The following is a 27,971-nucleotide window of genomic DNA, read 5'->3' as shown; positions in this document are numbered from 1 at the left end:
GGATCAGCCACCAATCACTTGTTAAATTGCCAGTCTCAATCTGTGGGAGCCACAGGCAGCTCGCTTTTAGATCCCAGGTTTTGCACATCCCTGACTTTGCCCCCAGATGGTGAAATATTATAAAAAAAATCTCATGAAAGTGATTTGAAATCGTGTTCAGGTATGAAGTGACCCAATGATGCAAGTGGTGTATAAAATGCCAAACCAAAAGAAGGCTGATTTGAAAAGCAAACGGTTATCAGAAATAAGCAATGGGGGACTGGCAATACCTGGCATATATGTGTTGAGTGTCAAATGTTTCTTTGTTTAATGTCTGACTGTAAACTGCAGATAGAACATGCAGCCGCCTCCCTGGTGCCATGGATATAACCTGTATCGTCTCCTTTCATTTAGCTATTTCTAATAAAGCACGTTTTATAGGGTCTCTTCTAGGGCGCCCACTTATTATTATTATTTGTTTATTTAGCAGACACCTTTATCCAAGGCGACTTACAGAGACTAGGGTGTGTGAGCTATGCATCAGCTGCAGAGTCACTTACAATTACGTCTCACCCGAAAGACGGAGCACAAGGAGGTTAAGTGACTTGCTCAGGGTCACACAATGAGTCAGTGGCTGAGGTGGGATTTGAACCGGGAACCTCCTGGTTACAAGCCTGTTTCTTTAACCACTGGACCACACAGCCTCGTGGCTCCTCCAGTCACTTTGTTCCAACCAGGTCCCAAGCCATTCAGTTGAACAGCCCAGAGGTTTTTTGGTATTCAGCTGTTTCAGTGGACCCTGGGGCTGTAATGAAATACCTGGTGGAACAAGGGTCTGGATTGGAATTCCTGAATGAGCCACTGATTTATATTTAACAAAAGGCTTTTGAAGACATGGTGTTTCATTATTATTATTATTATTATTATTATTATTATTATTATTATTATTATTATTATTATTATTATTATTATTACCATAGAAAATGTTCCGGTTCACCTGAATTTGTGCTTTATTGAACTGCTATGAAACGTTCTCTATTTTTTTGTCTTGCAGGACTGTACCTTCTTCACGCGTAAAGAAATCCTTCGGTGAGTGAGTATTTCATTTAAATTCTGTATCGTCATGAGTCAGCACATCACCGGATTAGATTTTTCACTTCTGGCTGGGTAGTAAACCTTTCCCCACCTAGTCCAACCATGTCCTTAATCAAATTTCTATATTTTGTATGGCCTTTTCAAACATTTTTCTTTATGTACGAGTTATTTTGCAGCAAAATGACTAATAATGTCTGATATGTGTTCCAGGGCTAGCTGTTGTTTCAAGTGTGGTGTCTCTGGGCAGCTTTTGGTACCAATGCACTCTTAAAATGATAAGAGGCGGCTCTGTGACACCTACTGTATAAAGATACAGTGGAATGGCTTCCAGGACCAGTCTTATCTAGCTGAGTTTGTATTTACATTTTTTATAAAAAGCAGAGTTAATTCATTCATTTTGGCTGGGCAACCTTTCATCTTTGTCTTCTAAACTGCTAGTATAAATCAACTGGCTTGTTGCCATAATGTTTTATTTTTTCATTACAATCCTATTCCCATCTCATTTGAGACATGGCTGACAGTCTTACAATGGGCACTGAGCTGTGGTGTTTATTTGTTGACGCACATTATACGTCATGTTTAATCAGCTTTCATCAACAATACCCAAGTAAGGGCCCGTGGTTACTTAAAAAGCCATCAATAAATAGCTACACATCAGTGATTTGTAATCGCATATATTATACTCTTTACGGGTAATCGTCTATAAAGATGACAAACAAAATGCTATTAAAGTTGTGATGGTCATTGAATATAATTTGTTTTCAAGCTTCATCACAGAAGGCAAATGTCTGCCTACCTTAGCAGGTAGAAGTTTGTTTTAGTTTCCGTTGGATACAACACAGACATTATTTGTGATATAAACTGACAAGCTTTTTGTATTTGATAGTGTATTCTACAAAATTCAATTACTTTTTATGTAATCAGAAGTCCTAAGCCCCTTATTGAACTTTACTGTACCGTTTATCATTTCATGCTTGTAAATAATACAGAGAGCCTGTGCATGGGCTGCATTTTGCCAAGGGTTAGGTAATGTGTTCTGTGAGGCTTGTTTGATTTACTGCTCGTGTGAACCTCAGAGGCTATCCTAGTTTTTTATTACCCTTTTTGCTCATTAAAGGCAGATTGAAAGCTGCTTTTTCCAAGGGGATCACCTAGATCCCCACCTCCCATAATATATATAACTGTTAGATCTATACCACACATTTCTTTGAGCATTCTGACAGCATACAGTATGATTACATGATAGCAGTGACTGATTCATTGTAGAGATAGGCGTAGCTGCTTGTGTCTTTGGAATTGAGTTCATCCATCCAGCTTGACTCTTTTTTGGCACTTTTGATTGTATATATTTCTCAGCGAAGCTGCTGATAAAGGGCTCTTTCCACCAATATGGAATCAGTACATTGCAGAACGCAAATAAAAATAGTTCACAAACAACTTATGAGAAACGTCAAAGTAACTGTCGTAATAAACCTGGAGCCCACAGCTTCAATAATTGCGATTATTTAAATAAACAGACATTTCGCAAAAGAAGGAATCAGGCTTTGTGTACTATACTGATGTTATGAAAGGATGACAGCTGTGATAAAGTGGCAGGCGGTTAAGGCTGGTCAGTGGTGAGAACAGCAGACTCACAGGCAGTAACTGCAGTTCTAATGCTTTTGCGCGCATTTATTATTTCAAAACAAACTAAAGGTTTAAACTAAACACAGCACCCAAGCACAGCTATCACGGTACCTTCTTTCTGTCTTAATACTGTGACTGTTCATCTGTTGCGCCAAACACTCACCAAACAAGCATGCCTTAGTCTCCTTTTTCATAGGGTGTGGCCAGGGTTAACTGAGAGTCAATCAATCCATTACATAGTGGACACATTCCACACTTTTCTAATTAATTACACCTTTAAACAATTCCATTCATTACCCCCCCCCCCCCCTCCCTCCACACACACACACACGCACACATGCAGAGTCTCTGCTCTGCCACATAGCCTATTTCTATAAAGATAGGACTCCTTTTAAAAAAATGCTATAGTAGATTGTTGTCAAGAAATATTGATGATCCAGTTTTAAAATATAAGAAGACAATAGTAAATATCTTTGTCCAGAATTTCCTTGTGCTCAACACCAGCTTGTTCATCAGTTCAACACCTTGTCTATTGCTTTTAATCCTGTATTAAAATAATACATTTATCAATCACTTTGCTGATTCCTGGGTCATTAAACTGAGACTATGCAACCTCTGACCAATGGTATCAGCTGAAGCCAGACTTTGGAGACAGATTAGATCAAAGCCAGGCTCCATTTACTGTGCATCTTGTTCTGCAAGCCTGTGATAGCTCTTCCCAGTGTCTCTATTAAATTCTCTTCTGCTACTGGGCGGGAGTTGATAGCAAGCAGTAAACCATATAATGGGCTAAAGGGCACAGGATATCACAGCATAATTGATTTAGCCCAGGCAGAATTTATTGACAGCGATATGAAAACCTATTTTCTGCTGGTGAAGTTATTAGTCTAATAAATGCAGATTGTCAGTATTTTTGTTCTTTTTGGTGCATACGAATTGCATTTTGTGAATTTTGATCTCATTTTTTTTGTTACTGTTTTACTAGAGGTGCCATCAGCAACCAAATTGGTAATCGAATTTCAGAAAGGTAAAAATCCTCAATAATCTATGCATTGAGAGCTCTGTAAACTAGCATCTTATAAGTGAAAACAGATAGAGAGACAGGCTGCAGACCTTATTTCATTCTCCCTGCTCCACAGCTCTAAATAAGCCTGGTTCATTCAGCCCTTGATGTTTACCTCTTTCAGAACAGCTTCTTTGTTTCACCCAACAGTCCACATTGTTCTGGTTACACCATTCCATTTGCTTCAAATCTTTATCACTTCAGCTAGCAAAACAATTCTGCTTCACGCCAGCATTAGACATCGTGGCCTTGCAGGTGTATGGACTCCCTACATTCTCTAATTAACATTTTATTCAGTTCATATTATATTTAATCAAGCAGTGAGCACATGCAACTTTCCAATGGAGATATATCTATATCTGTGAGTTTAAATCTTGCATAATGTTATTTATAAAGGTTGCATATGTCTGTGTCTGTAGCTACTGGCTAGCACTGCTAACAAACACTTCACTATGAAGTCCAGACAGCCTTCACATTGTGGAAGGTCACAGAGAATTCTTGTTATTAACCCTATCCTAATACCACCTTATGTTACAGAAAATCAAACAGCATTTCATATTTAACCAAATGAAACCGAGTATGGACATTCCTTATCCTGCCTATTTATATTCTGTGCAGGCAATGTATGTATGCTTCATTACATTTTCAAAATTCAGAGCAAGCCGTTCACTCTCCCTTCTCACAGCCCTGTTTTGAAAAATGTTGTGGCTGGTGTCACACTCTTCTTAAAGCATGATTTCTTTATACGATGAGCGTCATAAATAATAAACCTGTAAGCTTTCAGTGGGCTAAAACAATGTGTATTTACTGATTCAATATGATGCACTCCGGAAATTTGGAATAATGTTACAATAATTCATTTTTAAGGGGTGCGTAGATTAACATTGTATGGAGTTAAGAACAGTGGTGAGGAATTAGACTTCCATCATGCATGTAAAACCCTTAAGAAACTGATACCAATGCAGAGCTTGTGTGTGTTGTACAGTACACTGATTGATGGTATTCCTCTGCAAGTTAGCGTATGCTTTGTTTGAATTATTGATCCTGTTTAGTGCTGTGGTTTCGCAGCCTCAATGAAGTTGACATGAGTTATAGAGGAGAAGAATTCATCCTGAGCTCTGTTAGAGATCAATTCATCCTTGGGTTATCTGAAATCTCACAGCCACGTCACTGGAGCTCAAGCACCCCAGCACGTCTGAAGAAGCACATTTTAGTTTTTCGCTATTCTCTTTTGACTATGAAACTCTATTCATATTAAAAAGATCATTTTTGGAGCCACTGTGTTTTATAAACACAATATTTCTATTTTATTTATTTGACCTGTAACCAGAAAGTTCTGACCCGTCTTAACCACTGGTAAACGTGGCAATAACAAAGGTGCACATTCTACCCTTGTACCTCTCCTATCTCTGCATATTTATTATATGATTATAGGAATGCAAAGAAGCTGTTAATACCTGCAGACAGATTACAGCATCGGCAACACTGTCTGGTTGGAGTTGTTCCAAACAGTGAGACTGAGTGGTCCTGGTGCTGATTGTGAACACAGTGTAGCTGTTTAGCTTGCTCGGATAGTTAGGAAACATGCCATTCAAAATGGATTTGAAATGGATTCAACCGTAGAGCTGCACAGGCGAGGCATTACCTCTGCAGAGTGCCTGTAGGACAAAAAATGGGCGTGGCACCAGGAAGCTCACTGCTCAGCCAGGTCTGCCAGGTCCTCTGCAGTTCATACACACAGATGCAGGTCGCAGGTGGTTTGCAATTCAAATGTAGAGTCATTGCTATGGCAAGGCTATCTGATCTACAGTGTATGAGCTCCACACCTTACATTGTTTAAACTGTAAAAAAATATTTCCCTAAACAAACCTTTCTCTTTAGAAAACCTATACACATTCAAAGTGTGCAAGGGTATCCTTGGGTATACATTGTACACAATGCTACTTTAATCATGGTTATGTGAAGTACCTACCATATGAGCTCTCTTACATAAAAAAGTCTCCTTACAGTCACAATTTCTAAGATTGCTAGTACTTCCTAAACTATGTTGCCATTGGAGTTTTCTTGGCATGATGTTGTAATATATATATTTTTTTTACTATAACAATTAATTGCTAAGATAGGCCAGATATCAAGGCCACACATATAAATAAAGCAAATGACTTTCTTTCATTTCTAGTACGATTACCATATGCTGCTTAAATGTCAGAAAATACAGTTACTTGGCATTATTCGGAGATCAAATGACTACTTAAAGAAATTAAAACTCGATACAGGAGCCTAAAGCACATTCTACAGTTACAGTCAAAGGATCTAATTAGGCTAATAAGGGAGGGATTTCAGGAATTCATCGGCTGTCTTCTGTTCCTCTGTGGGACAACTCTGTCGTAGCACTCCAGGGCATGCACTGTGGGTATAAATATTCTGCATGACACAAAACAGAAGGTTTCTCTGTAATTGTTATGATTTGGTATACAGACAGAAGGGACATGCTCAGAGATGAAGTTTGCAGGCTGCTAGTGTCACATGGCCACGATTATCTCCGTGATTGATCTGTTTTTAAACTTCAGCAGTTCATATTAGGTATAAAAAGTCCCTGGCAGTGGATCCCTGTTGAGGCCTGTCATTGTTAACACACTTCAGATGGCCATTCTGCTCAGTCCTCAGCCTCTCTGACTAACACTAATAAGTATGCACTGTTAGTGCGTTTACCTGCAAGTCAAGCCTTTTGTAATGGATTCTTTTGAATCTGAAAACAAATGTTTACATGCCAAACAGAGGAATCTGTGCTTCAGAACCTGAAACCCAAATGGTTTAACATGCAAGCGGTATTGATGATTCTGGTATCGATTCATTACATTTTCAAAGCGTAACGATGAATGAAGAGAATATGAATCACATGTTTTCAACGCCTGTTGAACGTGCATTGTTTAGGTCAGGGGTGCTCATTTATTTTAGTGAAGGTCCATAATTCTTTGTTACAGCAAGGTCTGGAGCACATTTTCACTCCCATCCCCAAGTGAAACTCAGTGCGGCTATGGTAGAAGAAAAGTTGATCTTCTGCAAACACTGATTAGTGAATTAGCTGGGTATGGAGACTGGGGTTGTTCCAATTGTAAAAGCAGCTTAACATCATACATTCCGTGCAAACCATGCTTGTTTCATTGGGGATTGGTTTGGACGTACAAATCAGAACAGAGGATTTGATTTTATCCATTGATTTTATACAAAGCCTAATACAGAGCGAAGGGTTGTACTGTTAATACAGTATTAAAAGGGAGTTTGATTGTAGGGGTGGCGATATGCTGTTTGCAGATCAGCAGTTTCCATTTAATGTGGGGGAGGTGTCTGAGGCCATTAAATAAAAAGACCAAATACTCCTTCGGAAACGGCTTGCAGCAATTGTTCAGACCCTCCTCTCCCCCTCAGCCTCACATCACTTACCTGTGGTGCGTGAGTCTGCGTCCACCTTGCCTGTTAGGTTTCACCCTCATTGATGCTCATTTCTCTAGTCTGTTTAGTGATTTAATATTGAGCTGGATGGTATTGCTTTAGAATCGCTGTGTGCATTGGGTTCACAAAAGTAAAGAGATTTAAAATGTAAACTGCAAGTGCAGGAAGTGGATTTAAATGACAATCAGGACACAATGACTTGACCTGACAACACGTTTAACACAGGGGCTCACAGTCTGTAGGCAAGTTACATTTTAAGCCTATTTGAACATTGTAACATTACGGCTTCTGCTGCATTTTTGTGCAGCCTGTTTGTCTCTTTTTGTCATAAAAAACAAGCGGACCTGTTTTTCCAAGGTATAGATTAAATCCCAACCATTCTGCTGTAGAATTTTTACGCCGTGAAGTCTATGCAGTCTTCTTTTTGTCAATAAAATGCAGCCTTTAATGTGGCTGTTATTTATTTGGGAAATTGAATTATTGTATTGACTTGGCATCCGCTCAGTTTCCACATGCTACAGGTATTCCAGTTCCAGAGAGGTGTGAGTTTTTGTTTGCCATCTCATATTCTGGTGGCGCCTCCACCTAGAATGCAGTGGAGGTGGAAGTGGAGACTGCTGGCTCGATCGCTTCACAAATCAATAAATTGAGTGAAGTTAAGAGGAACGAGTTGAAAGATGGTGCAGACAGGTTTTCAGTGTATACTTTCCTAGGTCTGTAATAAATATTATATTACAATTATTTCCATTCCTATAAATGCTAGTCTACTAAGTGCAGGTTCTGTACCTACTATACTATGTTCCTGATTAACACTGCCTGGCCAGTTTGCTGGGACCTGTCTGCGAATTGGATTTGGTATTGCCCTGGTTTTCCTGGTATAGCTATACTTATTCCCTTGATTACTCTGGAAGGCTGAATGACTGACGTAGCAGTAGCTGCAGATCAAGTCCATCCAGCTTGTTCCCTGACGGCTACTTTTAAGACAGTAATGCACCCATCCGCCTTCACAGAGACTTCTTCCACAGCCACAATGGATCTCAATGCAATTCAGCTTATTCACATTCATCATTGCAATCCTCTGCTTACCTCTCTGCACCAAATGTGTGGAATCCTAATGACTGAATGGATTAACATCTCTCTAGACACCTTATGGAGTGTATGCCATGTCATGCCAAGGCTGTGAACAAGGCAAACGGTGATTCAACCCCATGTTAGGTACATGTCCTAATAAAGTGGCCAAGCAGTGTACCTTCCCAGCAGTCACTTAACGCTGACCCCTGGTGGTCATTAGTTGGAATTACATTTCATATTTGTTGTATGTAGTCTTTAGTGAAAGAAACTGTTTGCATGGACTCTGCAGTTTTATTAATCCTTCAAGAAAACTGCATCCAACAAGAAGGGATTTGGAAGTTAATGAGATGTTTAATGCATAGGGTTCTAAGGGCCACTAAACTCCCCTTATTCCTCATCAATGAGCCATTACAAGCTTTTATCTACCGTTCTCAGTGCTCGTGTCATGCAGTGTTTTCATTATTTTTGAAATATATCCCTCTGTCATGGACCAACACCAATGTAAATTAGCTTTTTCAGGACAAGGAATTGCTCACCAATGGCTCTTAATTTTGTGCAACAGTGAGCCTTGTGAAATTTCTCTTCTGTAATGAAAAATTGTGAGAAGCCAAATGGGCCTCACTTCCAGTCAGTGAAGCTACTTGAGCTTTATTGAGTACAATAAAATAGGAAACATGATTGCATGCCAGTCTGCCCTACTATAGAAACTGCTAAGAATTCTCTCTACATAAATAACATGGAGGCATGATAAAAGCATATCATCCCCTGATAGTTATTGCAGTAATACTGTCTGTTTTCTAAGGGTGTACAAATCCACGTCTCTGTCTGGTAATTCAACGTCGACAGGCTATGACAGTAACATGTACCATAGGAGTAAGATAATAGATTTAGGACTAATTTCTTGTCTTTCAGCAGCAATTCTTTATTTAGATACACACAAGGCCCATGATTATGATTTTGTGATTTGTGTGTGTGTGCTTTTTGCTCCATTCATCATGTGGAATGACTACAAATTGTCACCAAAATGCTTTTTTTTTTTTTTTTCCTCAGGTATTTTTCTTCCCATGCTAGTTTTTAGTTAATACCCAGTCTTGGATGCACTTATAGGAACTGATAGGAACGCTCAATACAAAATGCATTACACCCAGGAGCATGGAGGACTTCTGACAAACAATACAATTATAAAACTGTAAATCAGACAGAGAATGCTCTGGAGTTCAGATCATTTCCGAGAAATACCATGTCTTAACTTACACTGCAAAGCTGTACTCATCACATTTTGAACAACACAAAACACCAGTAAACATTTTGCACCGATATATTAAAAAATTGAAGAGTGTAGTTACCAAGATTTGAAACTAACTTTCAAGAGTATACTTTTTGCTTGCTCCAGCTTTCTCATTGTTTAGTTAAAGTCTCGTTTCCTGGATACCACTGCAGTGGTTGCTGGTGTTCTGAATCTTGCCATTATTGTATGATAACAATGGCACAGTGGGGCCCCCCTTTTGGAAGTTTGTGTTGGGAATATGGATGTATTAAAGCATAACTTTGTAATAAATTCAGTGTAAAGTCTCTATGAACATAAATGTTTTAATCTTTGCCTAAATTGATTTTCAACTTTTATGTGAGCACTTATTAAAGAACAGGGAGCCAAGTTAGTCCCAAACTAGTACCGATTGAAATGGATGCATTTCCGATCACCTGATAGAATATTTTCATTGCAGTTTGGTTTCATGAGCATTTGTGGATTGTGGATTACACTTCGCTGTGTGATTGCATTGGGATGGCAGGCTTTAATAACAGCAGTTCTGGTGAACGGGGAAAGAAATAAACAGTAAAGAGAAAAGCTCAGAAGACTTTAGGTTTTATGACCCACATAAAACATTCTTATGCTACGCCTGTAACTGTGCAGGCAAATGCCATGACACCATTATGTGAGGTCAGCAAAGGTCCATCTCGGATCATTATGAAATTACATGTCTAGTTACGTGACTTGTCAATGTTTACTATACATTAAAATATACACCAAAGGGGCCTTTGGCGTGCTTTATATTTTGAAATAACTCTGATATGGAGGATTTTAATCTTTATTAATTACTGATTTATTCTTTTCAGTCACTGTCTGCTAATGCAGGTACAAATTACTTCAATGGCAATTTCCTTTGGTGACGCTATGGTGGTCTGACAGTGGTTTTGCCAGGGAAATACACTAGTAATATAATAGGCTGGGAATTGTACTTATCAGACTTTGCTGTGTGAAAGTACATTGAACCCATAGTGAAGGATGATCATATTCTTCTTTTTTTGTTTATTTTAGCTGATGGCTTGATCTAAATACCTATAGATACCATTGCAGTAAAATATACAAGACAAATAAACTATTCACAGAAGTATCAGCAATGGCAACACAATGGATTAAAAGTGGTACTGCATGACGGCTACATACTGTATGTGAGTACTGTATGTATTTACTATATGTGAGAACGCCCACCTCTGCTCATCCATAGACGTGATGGAAAGAATGTCATCCTTTGAACCATCCTCAGAAGCTGGCGTGTTTTGCCAGTCTCGCTATGGATAGAAATGTGTCCTTCTTTTGGATTGGCGCCAGTTTGATTCTGGCACCAAACATCGTCAAAACTGGCTCTTGCTGCCAAGCCGTCATGCTTATAATGAGTAATTATTAAAGCAAACAAAGAGATTCAGTTCAGACTTCTTTACTGAATTGCAGTGCTCAACATCATGGAGAGTGCATGTCTGAAGTTCTGTATTTTTCAGACACCTGACCTGAGTTATTGGATTTGAATGTAGAGAGGAGGGGTGATCCATCAAACATCCATGAATAGAGGTGTGCAGCCCACAATTTCCATTTCATCACAGGCATACAATGTACACATTACTGTCATTGCCTGTTCTGTGACAATAAATAACCACGCAGAGGACCTCTTTCACAACATTTAATGTGCTAAACTTCTTATAGCGTTCTATGTTGTTTTAAAAGCCGTTAAGCCCTTTGAAAATGGGCAGTGCTACAGTGGTTTCTTGTGTTTTTCACAATACTAAAGAAATGAATAACAAACCACTTAAGATTTAGTTTTGTAACATTACATTTTTTATTTTCACAAAGTGATCTTGAAAATTGTAGCCTGGATCTCATCAGTTCTCATCAGAAGCTAAACAGTTTGGTCTGGTTTGCATTGAGTTGGGGGTTGCGTGGATGACCAGAGAAAATCCAGTGGGTTAGTGATTCAATTGGGGTCAGTAATCCACCAATACCCCTACACATGAGATGTTATGCCAAGATCTGGTGTACTCAACTCATCTTATTCCAAGACAAAACTACTCCACTGCTATCCCTTGAGTGAACTGGGTGATTCTGAGATGTTTCAAGTTGAAGTTGGGCAGGTGGTTTTAGCGGGTTTAATACTGTTGATAGTGTTTTGTGCCAAGTCTGGAATGCTGGCTAATTCAGGGATTGACCAAATGGTCTAGATTTGTTTCTTCCATCAACCCTTTTAATTGCTCAGATCACTACACTAAATGCAAACCTAATCCCTACATGTTAAATGAAACACATGATGGGTTTTACCAAGTTGCACTGATATTAATAGCATTTGGGGTATTTTGTATTCTTTTTCATGTAAAATTTTGCAAACACTCCTGCTTCATTTACAAAGAACCATGGAAATGCGCTGCAGATGCAATTCATAAATCAGCTGTCTGTTGTCAGCGCTTTCATCTTTTTGGATGCTGTTGTCTCTTTTCATTATAGGCTGGGTACAGGGATTACAGCTTCTTGCACACAGAGATAAGGAGGATGGGCAAATGTAGTAATCACTGTTCATTAAATCCTAGGTCAGTCCAATTGCACTGTATTACGTGTACCCAATAAAAAGGCCCCTATCAGTTTTTTACCAGCTTTCGTGAAGCCAGCTAAATCTGTATAGATGGGATCTTAATAAAAATCAGTGCAGAAGTGAGGGTTTATTGCATTTAATCTCCAGCCTGTTTGGGATTTGTGAAGGGTATTTATTTCAGTTAAAGGTTATGTTCACTGAGAAAGAAAGACAGTTTTGCGAGCATGCTGTGTATTGAAGTGCCTTAGCAATATATTGATAGGACTGGAAATGCTGGTAGAATGACTTTACTTGTTCATGTAGTTATTGTACTTTGTTGAGATGTTTCACTAAATGAACTCCTGAATGGAGACTTTAAATATATGGTGTTTCTTTCAACCTCCAAAAGGTGTAAATAGGATAAAAGAAACAAAGTTAGATTAAATAAATGTATCAAGAAATCCTCATATTTCTTCAGGCAAAATTGTGCACATGACTGGATGACTTCATTTAGTGAGCAGTTCCTGGTTTTCAAATAGAAAAGTTACTAATGGAGTTCTTAGTGGAATTAGTATTTGAAAAATAAGTAAATCAATGACTAAACCCATGGCAGTATGGAGAAGGTGTGGAGACTGGTATTTGTCAGATTGGCTCAGCTTTGTTACCTAGTCGTATCAGTTGACAGGCAATATTATTTGCAACAGTTTAGATTTATTCATGAAGAGCAAATTAAAGTTTTGTGGGAAGAATGAAGAAACCATGGGCTAAAGCTGGAGGACAAGAATAGTAGCTGCATAGTGAAATACCTGCCTATACAGATTAGTTTTGTCAATAACCCTCTATTAAGAGCTACCATCTGCTGTCAATTTGGAATGAATGTCACAGTCCACAAAATTTGTTTTATTTATATTCATTTAAGTTATTGTGTTTTAAACATCCAGCAGGTGGCAGTGATGTATATACTTATGGTTAGTTCTGAATGTAGGTTTTCATTTGGTTTATTTGGAAGCTAAAAAGAAAGCTAAATGTTTCTTCTTATCTTTTGCAGGTTGCATACCAGATACCACGAACTGGCACCTAATTTAGTGCCAATGGACTACACGAATGATCCTGATTGTAAAGTACCCATACAGCTCATAATAAACATGCCGGAACTAATGGTAATACCCAAGTTTCTACAGACCTTTCTAAGAATGAGGTAGCTTCATATAAATCACTAGACTGTGGTTTGGGTTATATTTGGTTTCATCAAAACAAAGAGTATAGGGGAAGATGGTCTCATGATATATCTTTATATAGTACAGAACTGGCTTTATACCATGTAAGGAAAAAGTTTTAAAAGCCAATATGGCGTCCAGGAACTAGATTGAAAAGTTTTTCAAACTGTGAAATATCTATGGTATGCCTTTTGGTTTTATCTATTTAATTGTTGCTAGAACAATCAAGATACTTAACAAAATTCTGTAACTCAAAGCTAACTATTTACATTTCCTGGTTGGCATTAAGTTACTAGTACGGCAAGGAATTGTATGGTTAGAATTTTATTTATGTATTTAGAAGCATACAGTAGTTGTTACTGATGTTGTTACTGGTTTTAATGGCCACTTCTAATTACCAAGGATGACGAAAACAAAAACATACATACAGCAATACAGAAAAGACATGTAACCGTATGCATGCTGACGTTTTCTACATTTTAAATGAATGAAAAGTTATCGCCTAATTTCAGCTGCTGATGTGAATCACTAATGTAACTGGGAAGATATCTGAATCGTCCACACGTCAAAATGAAAAATAGCTTAATTACCTTTTTGCATTTTTAAGAGGACCCAAGATTTAAAATGTAAACAGTTGGAGACATTTACGAGAATAGAATTTATGTGAAACGTAAAAAAAATATAATTTTGGCATTGCGCCACTTTCCTGTAATTGAAGTGCCTATAAAATGTATTGTCAATGTTCTTAAAACTACTTGAGAACTTTAGTTGTTGGAGATGTTTTTCCAGTGTCAAGCAAATACCCCAAGGAGCTGGGTGTAAAATGAGTTTTCATGTTTGAATAGTCCCTTCAAATTCCAATAAATGGTTACGAAGAAGAGAAACACTTATTCCATAAGTTAATGAATGCAGTACGTACATTACATATGAAACTTTGAGACTGTAGAAGAATTCATATGCATGTGGAAGAACATATCAGGAACGAAAAGAGGTTGTTGGGCCTATCAAGGCTCATCCCATGCTAGCACACCATGTGGCATTGAAATTTTATTCCGTATGGCAGAATTTAGGATTTTTTTATGATTGAATTGTATTCTTGTTATAAGGCAGAACATAAATTGCACCGTCTCTTATCAATAGCTTCAGACTCCAGTGTTATAAAGCACTGTATTTTAGATACTTATTTAGTGTCTGCTGGTTTTCATTCCAACTGAGCTCTCGATTACTTAACTAGACCCTTAAATGAACTGATCATTTGCTTAATTAGACCCTTTTAATTGTGTTCAGCTCTTAAACAGTTACAGTTCAAATTACTTATAAAATGTTATAGCTAATTTGAACACTGCAACAGTTTAAGAGCTGAAAACTAGTAACAAGGTCTACGGTAAATCAGCCATGAAACTAATTATGACCAGTGCCTTAATGTGTGTCAGCGCTCTTGTAGTTTCACCTCAGAATTCTATGATTGGGTGTTTGGAGCGATAGACATTATGCACATGCTGTACATCGCTAGGAAGGTCTCAGATATCTTGATCAAACCAAGTAAATGGTTTCCATGACATCCTGGCAGCAAGCGCTTAATAACCCTGTCCTGCAAACCACATCCTGTATTCTGCTGAGTCAGCCTCAATGCGTTACAGGAATCCTGTAGAAGAACAAAAGAAACAAGCAGGACTACATGTACACTAAAGTCGGTGTGGTGCTGTATTACAAAGGGCTTACATTTGCTCGGTGTGGTCAGTGTCCTGCGTTGACTAAACTAAATGAGTTTGGATTTCACATGTTAATTAGTTGTTATTTTATTAAAGGCTTAATTGATTTTCCCGCCGTCACAATTGAATTACCTTGAATGCCTCAGATTCCCTCTCAATACATCACATGGCATTTTTGGCACTGGTAATGATTGTTCTGGTTTGTCAGGATTAGCTTCTGCCACTGCAGCATAGAAAGGTCTCATTTCAGTAACGGAGTAAAGTAGGGAGGACTGTTTCTGTAAGGACTGACTATCAGGATTTCAAGTACTGCCTCTACAACAGGCCTCTACACATCAAAAGACAGGTACATTAACATCATTTTGTTACAATTTATGAATATTTGCTACATGCACTAAGCATGAAAATGTGTGACTATGATCATGCATTAACTTCATGTATTAAACAAATTGAGTTCCCTGACCATATCATTTTGTTATATGCATGCATTAAATAATGCAATAAAAAAGTAAAGCTACAGTGTAGTAAATCTTTAATTTAAAGTCTATCCAGTAATGTATAGAATAGACATGCTATACCCTGCTATGGTGTATGGTACTGGATATCCCTTTACAAGGGAAATATAGTGGCCAACTACTTCCTCCTAAACATGCTTGAACTGCTCACAACATAATGTTATCTTATCATAGTCTGTCCTATTAACAAAGCTTTAACACATGAGTTATTAACAGGCTTAAGCAATAAAGTCTGTTTTTATGCAATTGTTTGGGGCTGATGTGAACGAAGAATTTAGACCAGTTTCATGACTATCAAACTTTATTTTATTACAGAAAAAAACCTTTGAAGAACGTATTCTTTAAAAATCTCATTAGGAACTAGTTCAGTATGATCTGTAATCTGGGTTCATTCCCCCTCTCTTCAGAAAATCAAAGCGTATATTATTGTACATTTACAATATGTTGCTCAAACCCCTTGACAGCTGTTGCTGAACAGTTAAGTGCAATGACACATGGTCCAATTCCAGCCTTGAAGAATTGCTGGACAGCTACATTATTCAGCCGTCTCAGCTCTGTCAATACACTGCCTTTGATAGGCAACTGAGATCAATGAGATACCTTCTGTAATTGAGCTGCTGAAGAAGTAATGGATTACAGCACACAAAATAGGGGGTGTTTTGCATTATCAAAATGGTTTAGGGACGCCAATCTATGGAATAATCGCATTAATATGACAGGCCAGACTAGACATTGCAGTACGGTAGAAAATCTGGTATTCAGTTTGGTTCTTTTACAGTGAAAATGTATAAAATCAGATATTGATGAAGGGGGGGGGGGGGGGGGGGGCACTGATATGTACTGAGAGCTGGGAACCAAGCAATTCTCTATAAGGCACAGCCAACTGATTTCACAGAATGCATGTTTTAAGTAGCACAATACATAAGGAACATTTAGTTTAAAATACTATTTACACTGAAAACCTTAAAATAAACCATATTGCTGCAATATATAGTATTTTTAAACTTAACCTTGATTGTCGGAGAATACATTTGATAACTTTTACTCTGGAGTGTTCGCGAAAAAGATCAAATTGGATTCAGTTAATGCTCCCTCCTGTAGCAGTGCTGGTGATGTCATTGAAATGACTGGTGCATTGTGGGAACAAAAGGAAAACAAGCAGCGTTGCAGGAGGGAACAAGATCTAGATACGCTACGATGCTTTCACTTACAAAATAAAATCTAGAAAACAAAACATACCAGTTCTGGAAAATCCCTTGGGGCCCCATATCCATTTAAATGTATTTTGGTTTATTTTAAATAATACATGTTAGGTTTAAAAAGCCAGTGTAGGATTCATCCGTGAAAATCCCAACATCCATTAAAATGAATATGGGACTGAGGAAAGTACGTATGCATGCATGCTGTATGCTTGGGGAAGTAAGTGAATGTTTTTTTATTTTTCAAGCTTTGATTATTACACCTTTAAGAGTACAGAAGCAGCTGCAATATCCATGACAGTGAATTGCAATAACAGTTACCTCATAAATCAGCGGGGGATGGTAATGGGGCATTCGTTAGTCTAGTCATGCCCAGATGACTGGGAATCTATCCTGTGTAATGTTCCAATTAAAACTGCATGCATCATATTATGATGTACTCCCCTTGCCCTGCCAGCACTCGCCTTACTGTTTATTTAATATGACTGCAAAGGTAGAATATTAAGAAGGCACAGTGTGAACAAAGGATATTATAGACAACAGTACAGCATTGACTGATATGCCTTGCACCCTGTCCTGTATAAGTATCTTTGTCAAATGACCAGTTTCCTGGATCAATTGGCTCCTAGAAATATACCTTAAACTGATAATACTTATAGTAATAAGTCAGTAGATAATTTACCAAATTCAGAGTAGATTATAGAGTGCCTAGTCATTAAAAAATGTCAATGTTAGTTGACATGTATCTTCTTAAATGCAGTCAAACTCAAGGCTATACATGGCTATAGAAAAGTGGCCTTTTTAGCCACTGTAATATAAAGAAACATTACCTGATGTAATTACATAGTAATACAATGGTGCAGGCCTTTTCCATGGTAATTGTTAGAAGAGCAAGGTCCATTGGTAGTTACCCACTTATTGACATCTTATTAAATGGTTATGTATGTATTATTAGCTAAACACATTTAAATGTGATACCTGTTTGTGAAAAAAAGAATAAATCACTAGCAAATTGTTTTTGTATGGTAACTATATAATGTAAAGCATTACGTTTGGTTTTAACTTCTAGAATTCCAGCCATTATTCAGAATACTGGTGTCTGGAGTATAATACTGCCTTTATATGAGTGTAATACTCATTCTCGCATTTTTGGATACATGATTGTAATGCAGCCTGGGACTCTGGACAAAACTGACCACTTTAGTGAAGATTGATGAGGCCACTAGAACAGAACATAAATCACTTCTGTCCTCACAGAGATGTCTGTCTTCATTAGCTTTTTAAAAACTGCAGGTTCACTGATGACCCTGAGAAAATCAGGCCAAAAAAATGATAGTCTACCTGCTGTAACATTCAACAAGCGCTCAGTGTGTCTGTGTGTCTCAGAGACGACAGGTTCTTTTGTATTTCCTTTTCCTGTACACTGGACCATTAGGATGTTTTTGGAGCACTGAATGTGATTTGGAAACTGGGCTGCATATCAACAGCACACAGCCAGGATACTTGGACATAATCGCAGGAAGTCACATTTAAAGCAGAACAGCTTTATATTTACACTGTTATTCTCAAATAGAAATAAGCTTCTTTTTATTACAGTTAAAAAAAGAATGCAGTGGCTAGGATAAGTGGTCAATGGTGATATTTTAATTTGACTTTTTCAGTTGAATTGTGTATAATTAATATTGGCTTTTTAATGTAATATTCTGAAAAAAAATTAGTATAGGAAACCACAAAATTCTATTCATCCCCTAATTAATTCTGGTCAAGAATAAACCAATAATTGATAATCACATAGCATATTAAAGGGAATGATATCTAGTTTAGTTCAGATTGGTACATGAGCATTTCTTGGTAGGCTGTTACTCAACAGTATTGACCATTTTACATGGTAACATTAAAGTGATTATGTTGTATTACTTCAGTTTCATGGACTAATGCAGTGTGTCAACTGTTCTTTCTGTATTAGCCTGCCTGTGATTTATACTACTAACCCTTCCATTGTTCTCTTTAAGGAGAGTGCTTTCAAATGTCTGATTCTCCTTCACTTGTTTCTCCCTGAACCTGCACATGTTTACTGCCCTTGCTTTAATTACAGCAATCCAATTTACACACTTTGATTGGGCTTTTCAACACTTGTTGATCTTCTAGAAGAGTTTCTACAGCTTTTGTTTATTACTCTAGTAAAGCAGTCGCTCAGTTGTCGTTTGTTTTTTGTTTTTATTTATACTGATGGATAACACAGTAAATTGAGCCCTGAAGGATCATTGACTGTTTTAATGTTGTTCCGTGATAAGCACCCTAATGAGATTGTTACAGGGGAGATGGTGTGTTAAACAAGGCCATCTGTTTCCACAGGAGAATCCTTTTAAAGAGAGGATCGTGGAGTCGTTCTCTGAAGCTGGAGATGGGAACCTCAGCTTTAATGATTTTGTGGACATGTTCTCCGTGCTCAGTGAAATGGCCCCCAGAGAACTGAAGGCCATCTATGCATTTAAAATATATGGTAAGTCACTTATTTTACTAAAATCAAACCCCTTAACTTCTGTTAATCCCACCCTCCATTTATTATCACCACATTGACACGTCCTGGCCACAATGTCTTATATTATTACCACAGCCTAGTTAATAGTCATACAGCTGATTTCATCCCCCACTTGATATCGCTTGGGAAATAGAATAATATTACAAAAGTGCAGATGTAAGTTGCTGTGCATTATAGAAATGTTATGTAATGTGTGGAAGACATTGAGAAGCCTTTGTTTCTTTTAGTGTTACTACATGTATATTTGCGTTCCACAGCAAAACAGGCATAGTTGGCATACATTTCTTCTGTGTTTTAATGCTTATTTTGTCAGGTTACTGGTGAACTCCTGATAAAGCTAACTGATTATTATCTTCATTTTGTTCTCAGTCCCTTTGAAGGGTTTGACTTTAAAACTAAAAGAGACTAGAAGTAAATAGGGTCACATATTGTACCATTGTGTTATAGCTTTGAGCTTTGCTTAACCTGGTCGTAACAAAACTATATATTTATTTATGTATATTAAATTAAAAACGATATTTATGTATACAACTTTGAAGAAAATTAATGAATTGATCTCGATCCCAATCTGTTACTCGTTTGAACTGACCTGCATATTTCACTGGAAAATGACAATGAATTTGAATGCCTCTGCTTTAGACTTCAACACAGACAATTTCATCTGCAAGTCAGACTTGGAGCAGACCCTGAATAAGCTGACCCGAGAGGAGCTCACCCCGGAGGAAGTGAACCTGGTGTGTGAGAAAGTGATTGAGGAAGCCGATCTGGACGGAGACGGCAAGCTCGCATTTGCTGACTTTGAAAATATGATTTCCAGGGCACCAGACTTCTTAAGGTAATTAAAAAAACTATGATTCATATCCAGATATAGACGCATATTAAAATGTCATAGGGTGGTTTTAAAGCTGCTTGACTAACCCTATACATCGATCTTGGAAGAAAAGAAAAAAAAAACAACCTTAGATTACATTTTGCTTTCTAGACATTCGATCAATAATGAATATATGTAAATTAAGTTAAAAAATATTTCTTCTTTAGTTGCTAAAACACTATGGAATGGAAAAGCTGTATGTTGCATATTTGAAATGTTTAACTTATTACTGCAGAGTGGCACTGACACGTTTTGTCAAGAGTAATCTCTGTCGAATTTGGATGGTGGTTGCTCCCAGTTTGGGGTACAGATTTTATCATTCACATATTTATATTATATTATACTTATAACTCTCTACGGCACTTTTTTTTGTGTTCAGTATCTTAGGCGAAACAGTGCTTTAATAAATAAGAATAAACTAATAAACTAATAATCAAATGTTTTATGATCTGCAAACTCGATTTCATTAATCAAAAAGGGCTACAAAAAAGTCCTTAACTAAACACTCCTTAAAAGAGTCCTTAAAGTTTTGTAAATAGGGCCCTAACTGTCTTGGCTCTTACATGGGCTTGAGGTAGATTCCGAACAAAGCTCTTTTCAAAATGTCTGCTTTAGTGCTTTGGGATTTGAGATCTGTCCTCTAAAAAAAAAAAGTGCTCTGGCTTTTCTGTTCAGTACCACACCATGGATCTTTATTGCTGTGTTACCTGTTTGACAATGTGGGCAATAATCCTTACACTATCAGTGCACTAGAGCAGACATTTTGAAAAGAGCATTGAAATATATTTTAAAGTTATAAGTGTAAAAAGTTGTCAGGATGTTAAAAATTAAAAGCAAAATGACAGATATGTTATTTAAACAGTTGTAGCAGCACGTGGGCACGGGTAACGCTATATTTTTCAGAACCTCAGAACTCACTCTTTAACATTCATGGCAAGAGAGGTTTCAGCAGAGACTTCACCCATCAATCTGGCCATCTGTGCCTGGTTATACTTGAACTCTTGTTGCATCATTTTTCACAGGAATGTGTTGCCGTGGTCAGTCGTCCATGCTACTGCCTGTTATGAATCAATTTGGTTGCATGGCGCACGTCATAATTGTCTGTGGTAGACTGATGAATTCTCATTTGCATTCAAGCAGGCTCCTTATGTTTTCCCCAGCAGGAGTTATTTATTTGCTACACTGGTAACTGTTGCCACTCCATAGAATTCCACTATCATCAATGCAGTGGGCTGATTATAGGTCAAATGTACAGTTTTAAAATAAACACATGCTATTGCAAACGTGTATTGTCATTTTAAAACATCTGGTACTGCACTAGGTTAAATAAATCTCTGTTTGCAGGTCTTGCTTGTTAGTAGCCTTGCACATTATTGGTCATTTCCCCTTGAGAGTGACACTGTCAACACCCCTTGTTATGAACCAACTAGCTACTTCCACTATTAACTGACTTGCGTTGACCCAAAGACAGTGCTGAGGAGAAATGATCTGGGAAGTGAAACAGTAACCGACTTCCTGAAAATAAGGCATGCAAACTGAGACCTTTCTTTAGCTTAGTCTAATACCAGGTATAATGTTTTAAAAATGAAATATACTTTCTTTCAAAACTGCTCATTTGAGCAAATAAGTGCACAACACATGACGTTTCTGAGTTATTTTGTTTGGATACACACACTTTGAACAATGTCTTCTTGTTGTACGCCACCTAGCCTCATATAACCCTAATAGTTTTAGAGTTCGATTAACAAACAGCATGTCTCTGTAATTTCACAGTTGAGTGTTACAGGATTTGATGGCCTGACCATTCCCTTGGCCCCAGTTTTAAGAGAAACAATATTAATCTGTGCTGATAGGTCGCTTACCTAAAGAATGCCATTAATGTGTAGATGTGCTATCTCTTCTGCTTTGGGCGGAGCAGGTGTCCTGTATTACTGATCACTAGCATGTTTATTTCACACTGAAACGTTCTCATTAGCAGCCTGCTTGTAGTTTAATGTGAGTATTAGCACGTCGGTGCTGACACTGACTAAGTTATCTGTTCTTCTAGACTGGCTGCGTTTTTCTTTCAGGAAATTGCTTTGTAAATCATTACGGAAACTAAGACTCATTTCAGTGCCAGAGTGGCATAAAATGCTTTTAAATGAAACAGGCAAGATACACATAAAATACCAGCGAGGATGAATCTGCCAAGATCTCGTAAAGCAGGAAGGAATTGAACAGTGGAGCATGGAAATATGGGTGATTCAGTGAAACCATCTAATCAGATTATGACAGCTTTATCACAAAGCTGTAGATTTCTTCCTGTCACTGCAGAAACAGCATCAGTCCCTTTGATCAAATGATGAAAAACGGAAACCAACTTTTTATCAAAGCTTTAAATGTTAAAAATACTTTTACAAAGCTAAAGATATTTATGTTGTAGGAACATTTTCATATGCTAACGCTCTGATTAAATGATTGCAGTGGCCCTAATCTGCAATGTATGCAGATTTGTGTGTCACACAATGTGTTTTATGAGCCACTAGACTTGTGTGCAGCTATTCAGCAACAAGCATGCGAAAACAGAAAGATGTGACTTCACAAGGGGTATTAGAGTGGGTGCCAGTGGAACCAGCATTCTCCTGGGTGTTTCTGGAAGTACAATTTTGGCAGAGAACCACCACTAGAAAATAGTGGATCATAAACCCCTTATCCACTTATAAAATGCATTTAAGAATTATGTATATTTGAAGAACATTGATTTAGGCTATTTGGTTCCAATTTGGACTGTTCAGAAAACACTAATGTCAATATTAAGTAGTTTGAAATTTCAAAATTCTGTTACTGCTGTTTCTGGTCCTGGTTAGCTACAACTTATCATTAAAATGTTGACTTAACTATTCTGTGAACCACACATATCTTAATTAGTTCTGGATTATTGAAAAAGAAAGCCCACTTACAGTGAATTGTCACTTCACAACAGCTAAATGGGTTTATTTAAATCTAAACAGTGGCAGTTCTTAATATTACAACCCTAACGTGTATAAACCTGCTTTTTCACAAACCTCATGTCACTGTATTTTTGTTGTATGTTAATGTGTGGGTCAATAATTCACCCCAGAGAGAAAACGACAGCTGCATTAATTGTTATGGCAATTTAAAGCAGACCCCAAAATCTGTTCAATTCCTGCAGGGTAAAAAACACGTGAACTAGTTTTAAATGTATGGGACTTACGTTGTTTAGTGTATTATTTCTCATACCTTCAGAGCTAAACAAATGGCTGCCTATTAAAGTAAAATCATTTTGATTAAGAAGTATAAACCCCCAGGCTGTTCAATTACTAGTAATGCGCTTTGCACAGATGCTGAATGATGCAATAAAGGAAAGAAAGAGACAAATCTAGTCTACTGCATGTAACAAATCTAGTTTATTATGAATTTCTTGGAAGCATACGGTAGTTTATGTGTAATTGCCTTATATTCTGAGCTTTTGAGTGCTGTACTATTTTGTAGCAGAAGAACTGGGGTACATGAAACCAACTTTGAAGCAAATGAATGAACCTTTTGCTGTTGGGGTCCCTGTCTTGTCACCAGCTTTTACAACGTGTAATGATTATTTGTCATTCCTCTGCAGGTAACAATTAGGCCTATTGGAGAGACCACATGGGATACAGATTTCATATCAGGAACACTATTTTCTGGTAAAAATCCACTGGATGTGGGGTAGGGGTTTTAGGACTTAGAGAGGGATGCTGGTACATAGTTATAAAGCCTGTGCTGTGTTTATGACCACCTTAACGCAGTGCAAAATGAAGACACCATTAAACCAGGCCAGACACGCAACCGGCTTGTTTAAGCATGTGGCAATGCTGTCGAAGCAAGTCAGAGTTTACCAATACAATAAATGTTTTTTTTTTCTTTTTTGCAGCACCTTTCATATACGGATCTGAGAAAAGCCTAAGGAGAACTTGCAGACTTTGTCACCTGCTTCTCCTGACCTCAGGCAATTAGGGATGCAGTCATCCTCTACTACTGTGGCTCACAGTACCCTCATGCATGGGTTATTATGATGAACCATGCTGTACTGAGGGACTAGAAGCAACGCTCCACTACTCCAGTTAATGATCCTATAAGTCTACCAGTGTCGTTGTACTACAACAGCTGTCTGCAAAAAAAGAGAAGTTTGCTGCCTAATTCCCTGTTTGTATCTTGAATGATATGTATGTAAAATGTGGTAATACGCTGGGTAGCAGGACACTGAAGGTTGAAATGTTATTTTTAAAGGAAGCACAGGCCTATCTAGGCCATTTCAAGTAGCTATTTTATCAAGAGAAAACAAATGCATGTCTTTTCATAAAATGTCACAGCTATGTTGAGATGTAACTATGTTATATACAAAATATGCATTGTGATCCCCCCCCCCCCCCCCACAAAAAAGGAGACTAAGACTGGTTGCTTTCCCTCTCCATGGTTACGATAAACACGACTGAATCTGTCAGCTTTCTCTTTTTTATATCTGTTGTATATTGAAAATAATATTTATTGGATACTCTTGAAATATGTTTGTTTTTTCTCAAAGTGGGTCAACCGACTGGAGAAGATCTCAAAGCCGGTGTGCATCAAGGAAAAAACAAACAAACAAAAAAACTAAGGAAATAAAGCACAGCACTGGCTCCAAGGACACAAAGTTTTTGTAACAGCTATGCAATCTTCCCCATAAAAATGCATGAACACAACTGTATTCTGTTGCCTGCTGCAAATTGCTTTGTCATTTTAATTCCAGTACTGCTTAGGTACTGGAGCATGACGACAATCATATATAACTGTTCTCCAGTTGAAAGGAAGGGCTCTCTCATTTTCACTGCATCAACTCCCAAGTCAGCCACTGACACCCGTTGACGTTACAGTGTGCTTTGATACTTTTTTGTGTTAAACTGTCCTTTAAACAATTTTTTCAGTAATTGATGTAATATAAAACATTTGGCTAAACTTTGAATATATACATTTTCTGTTGCTTGTTGACTTAATGAATCTACTTTTGAAAGCAATCCTGGTCTCCTCATGATTTTCTTTAGTTTTGTGTAAGATATCGAAGTGGATTATATGTCAGTGGCCTAAAAATGCTAATCTATTTTACACCCTCCAAAACTAAAAGCCCTTACACAAAATGGAATACAAATGAAAGAGGGTGATGTTCTGTCAGTGGTTACTAAAAAATATAGTTCACTACTGCAACTTATCTGCAGCCTGGAGCCTGTATGATGATATTGTGTTGTCAGCTTCCAGCTACAGCCACATTTTCGTCATTATGGTAATCGACAGGGACACTACAGTGTTTTTATGTCTGGTCTGAAAATCAACTACAATCTCAAGCCGTCTGTTCTAAAAGGCTACCAGACAGTGTTGAGAATCAATTATAAAGGCGAACACAATGCTTCATTATATAGTCAAAAGTGCAGAGTACAAATAAAAGGAAGTGATGTCTACATTATACTGCTCTGGTTTGAAGAACTTCGAATACTGCGCTCAATTGTGGTCACAGCAATACAAAAATGAACAGCCAAACTATGGTGATAAGTTGAGGGAACTGAATGTACAGTGTTTAATCTACGGTAACTGTGTTTAGCCTGAAACAAAGAAGAATTAGCTGACAAAGTTGACCCTGGCCAACTCAGCACAGAAACTGGAACCAGGGGACAGAGTTGGAAGTTAAGCGAAGACTTAGAACAGAAAGTAGGAGAGACTTGTTTACAGAGGTTACCAAGCCAGCTTGAGAACTCATTGAGAACCTTTAAGACATGACAGTGTTTTGGGATTAATCACTTACTAGGAACCAGACAAGCATTGATGGATTGAATGGCCTTCTGTCATTAGTAAATTATCTTATGTTCATATGTACTGTACAAACACAATGTGTGAATAAAATACCTACAAATTACCTGTAAAACAACTGCAAAGTAGATTCAAACAAAGTATTGTATATAAATGTCCAGTTTCTTGAACCAAATCTCTAAACATCCTTAGTAAATGAATGAGACAGCGATGTCATGATCCCTATTTACACTTCTGTGAACCCAATGAATAATGAGTCCAACCCCACTGACTGGACTGCCCTTATCTAAAGGTTAATGAGCTGTTTAGGCAGGGTCACAGAGATTCCTGGTGTTCTGAACTTTTATACTCATTAATCGCAGTGCTTTGTGGCACAATATAAATGGAGACAGGGGGTCTATTGTTGCAGGATGCTGCAGGGAGGAGCATGATCCGGAAACACTATGCTGCTAATAAGAGAAATCATCTTTCACCTGGTGAACGCTTCTGAGCAAAATCTGAAAAATGTATTTCCAGCTGATTTAAGAGCCATGACATTCAATTACAAAACAACTGGGATTGTGTTGAAAGTGTCTCGCAGCTATACGGTCGTTGTTCATGTTATTCTGTAACCCTTTAAGTTATAGGTATCAAATATTCAAACAGCCTTGTTTTCAGCCTGAACCATGCTTTGACTCAGAACACACTGGAAGTGCAAGTGATTTTCTGAGAGCAAGGCATGGAAACCGATAACTTTCGCTAGCCTAATAGAGTACCAGACAAATGAGAACACATGTTTGAAATAACGTGTTTCTTTCAAAACTGCACATTTGATACATACATATATAGCTAATAGACGTGCAAAGATTGACGGAATTAGCTACAATCACTTTAAAAGCACTTGACTATACACACAGCATACCACAGTGTGTCAGAGTCCCATATACACAGGATATAGTATGCATGTTAAGCTATTTCCTTTGAAGTCTGGCAGCACAAATCTTCACAATACAGATCAAAAACTGATTATGTCCATCCACATCCCTTCCCATAACCCGTAATGACTTTTTAAGCAGGCTGAGATCATTACTAGCAAGCTGCCTCAGCATTCATGTAGTTGATTAAGAGCTACGTGTGAGAGATTGTAAATCTCTTGTGGTGAAGTTAAGGGAACTGTCCTTGAACATATTAGGCGGAGAGAAGATTTATTTGATTCTTCTTTAGCATGAATTGGGGTTGAAATTGATCCGAAACAAAGCAGCAAAGGAATAGCCATAGTTACCGACCAGTTAAATTTAATAGCAGGCAGTGTACCCCAGCCCTAGGTCACTGCTTGACTCAGCAAAGCTTCAGGTCAAAGTAATGATGTGCAGTGTGTGTGTGCTAGGCATAGCAAAATATTACAGCACCAAAACACAAATGGATTTGTGTGAGCATTGATTCAAACCATTAGGCAAGTGCATTAGAGGTTTCACAGTGGGTGTTTCATACATTTTAAAGCTAGGTTGTCAGACTGTTTTTACTGAGCATTTCCAGTAAGCCAATACCGCATATGCTTGAATTTAATTCCAAGCTATTCAAGTCTATTATTTTGTGGTTAAAATCAAACCATCAACAATGCTGCACCTGTACCCTGATGACGATGGCTACTTTCACAGTGATAATTTGCTGTGCTAGCATTGTGCACGAATGGTTTGAGAAGCGTGACAGAGACTTCAGGCATCTTCCACGGCCACCGCAATCCCTGGGTCTCAATCCAATCGAGCATGTTTGGGATGAACTTGAATGACACACTACAGTCATCAAGATCCTCTGCCTACCTCTCTGCACCAATTGCATGCAATATTAATGATTGAATGGATTAACATCCCCGAGACAACTGTATTATTTTCTATTACATATTCTACCATTTAGTGTTTTTTTATAGTGTACAAGAAGGGCACAATATACACAAAGCAGCGTAGTCATATGTGTTATATACAGGGTGCACGTTATATTCCAA

General features: G+C 37.8%; 1 protein-coding gene across 2 annotated transcripts in view; it reads left to right on the top strand.

Annotated features, from left to right (window-relative positions):
* Positions 1–25,199, top strand: part of LOC117429854 (calcium and integrin-binding family member 2) — a 33,640-nt gene extending 8,441 nt beyond the window's left edge. The window contains exons 2-6 of one of the 2 annotated variants that reach the window (XM_058995025.1): positions 1,034–1,068; positions 13,172–13,283; positions 19,122–19,269; positions 19,948–20,143; positions 24,087–25,199. In XM_058995025.1, the coding sequence (XP_058851008.1) occupies positions 1,034–1,068; positions 13,172–13,283; positions 19,122–19,269; positions 19,948–20,143; positions 24,087–24,108 (513 nt within the window). In that variant the 3' untranslated portion in view covers positions 24,109–25,199. Of the gene's footprint in view, positions 1–1,033; positions 1,073–13,171; positions 13,284–19,121; positions 19,270–19,947; positions 20,144–24,086 lie in introns of both variants that reach the window. The other variant, XM_058995026.1, reaches the window with a different exon arrangement.
* Positions 25,200–27,971: the final 2,772 nt, after the last annotated feature.

This window comes from Acipenser ruthenus, chromosome 21 (genome assembly GCF_902713425.1).
Source record: "Acipenser ruthenus chromosome 21, fAciRut3.2 maternal haplotype, whole genome shotgun sequence".
Taxonomy (NCBI): Eukaryota; Metazoa; Chordata; class Actinopteri; order Acipenseriformes; family Acipenseridae; genus Acipenser; species Acipenser ruthenus.
The sequence above is the reverse complement of the archived record's forward strand: the minus strand, read 5'-3'. Positions and strand labels throughout refer to the sequence as shown.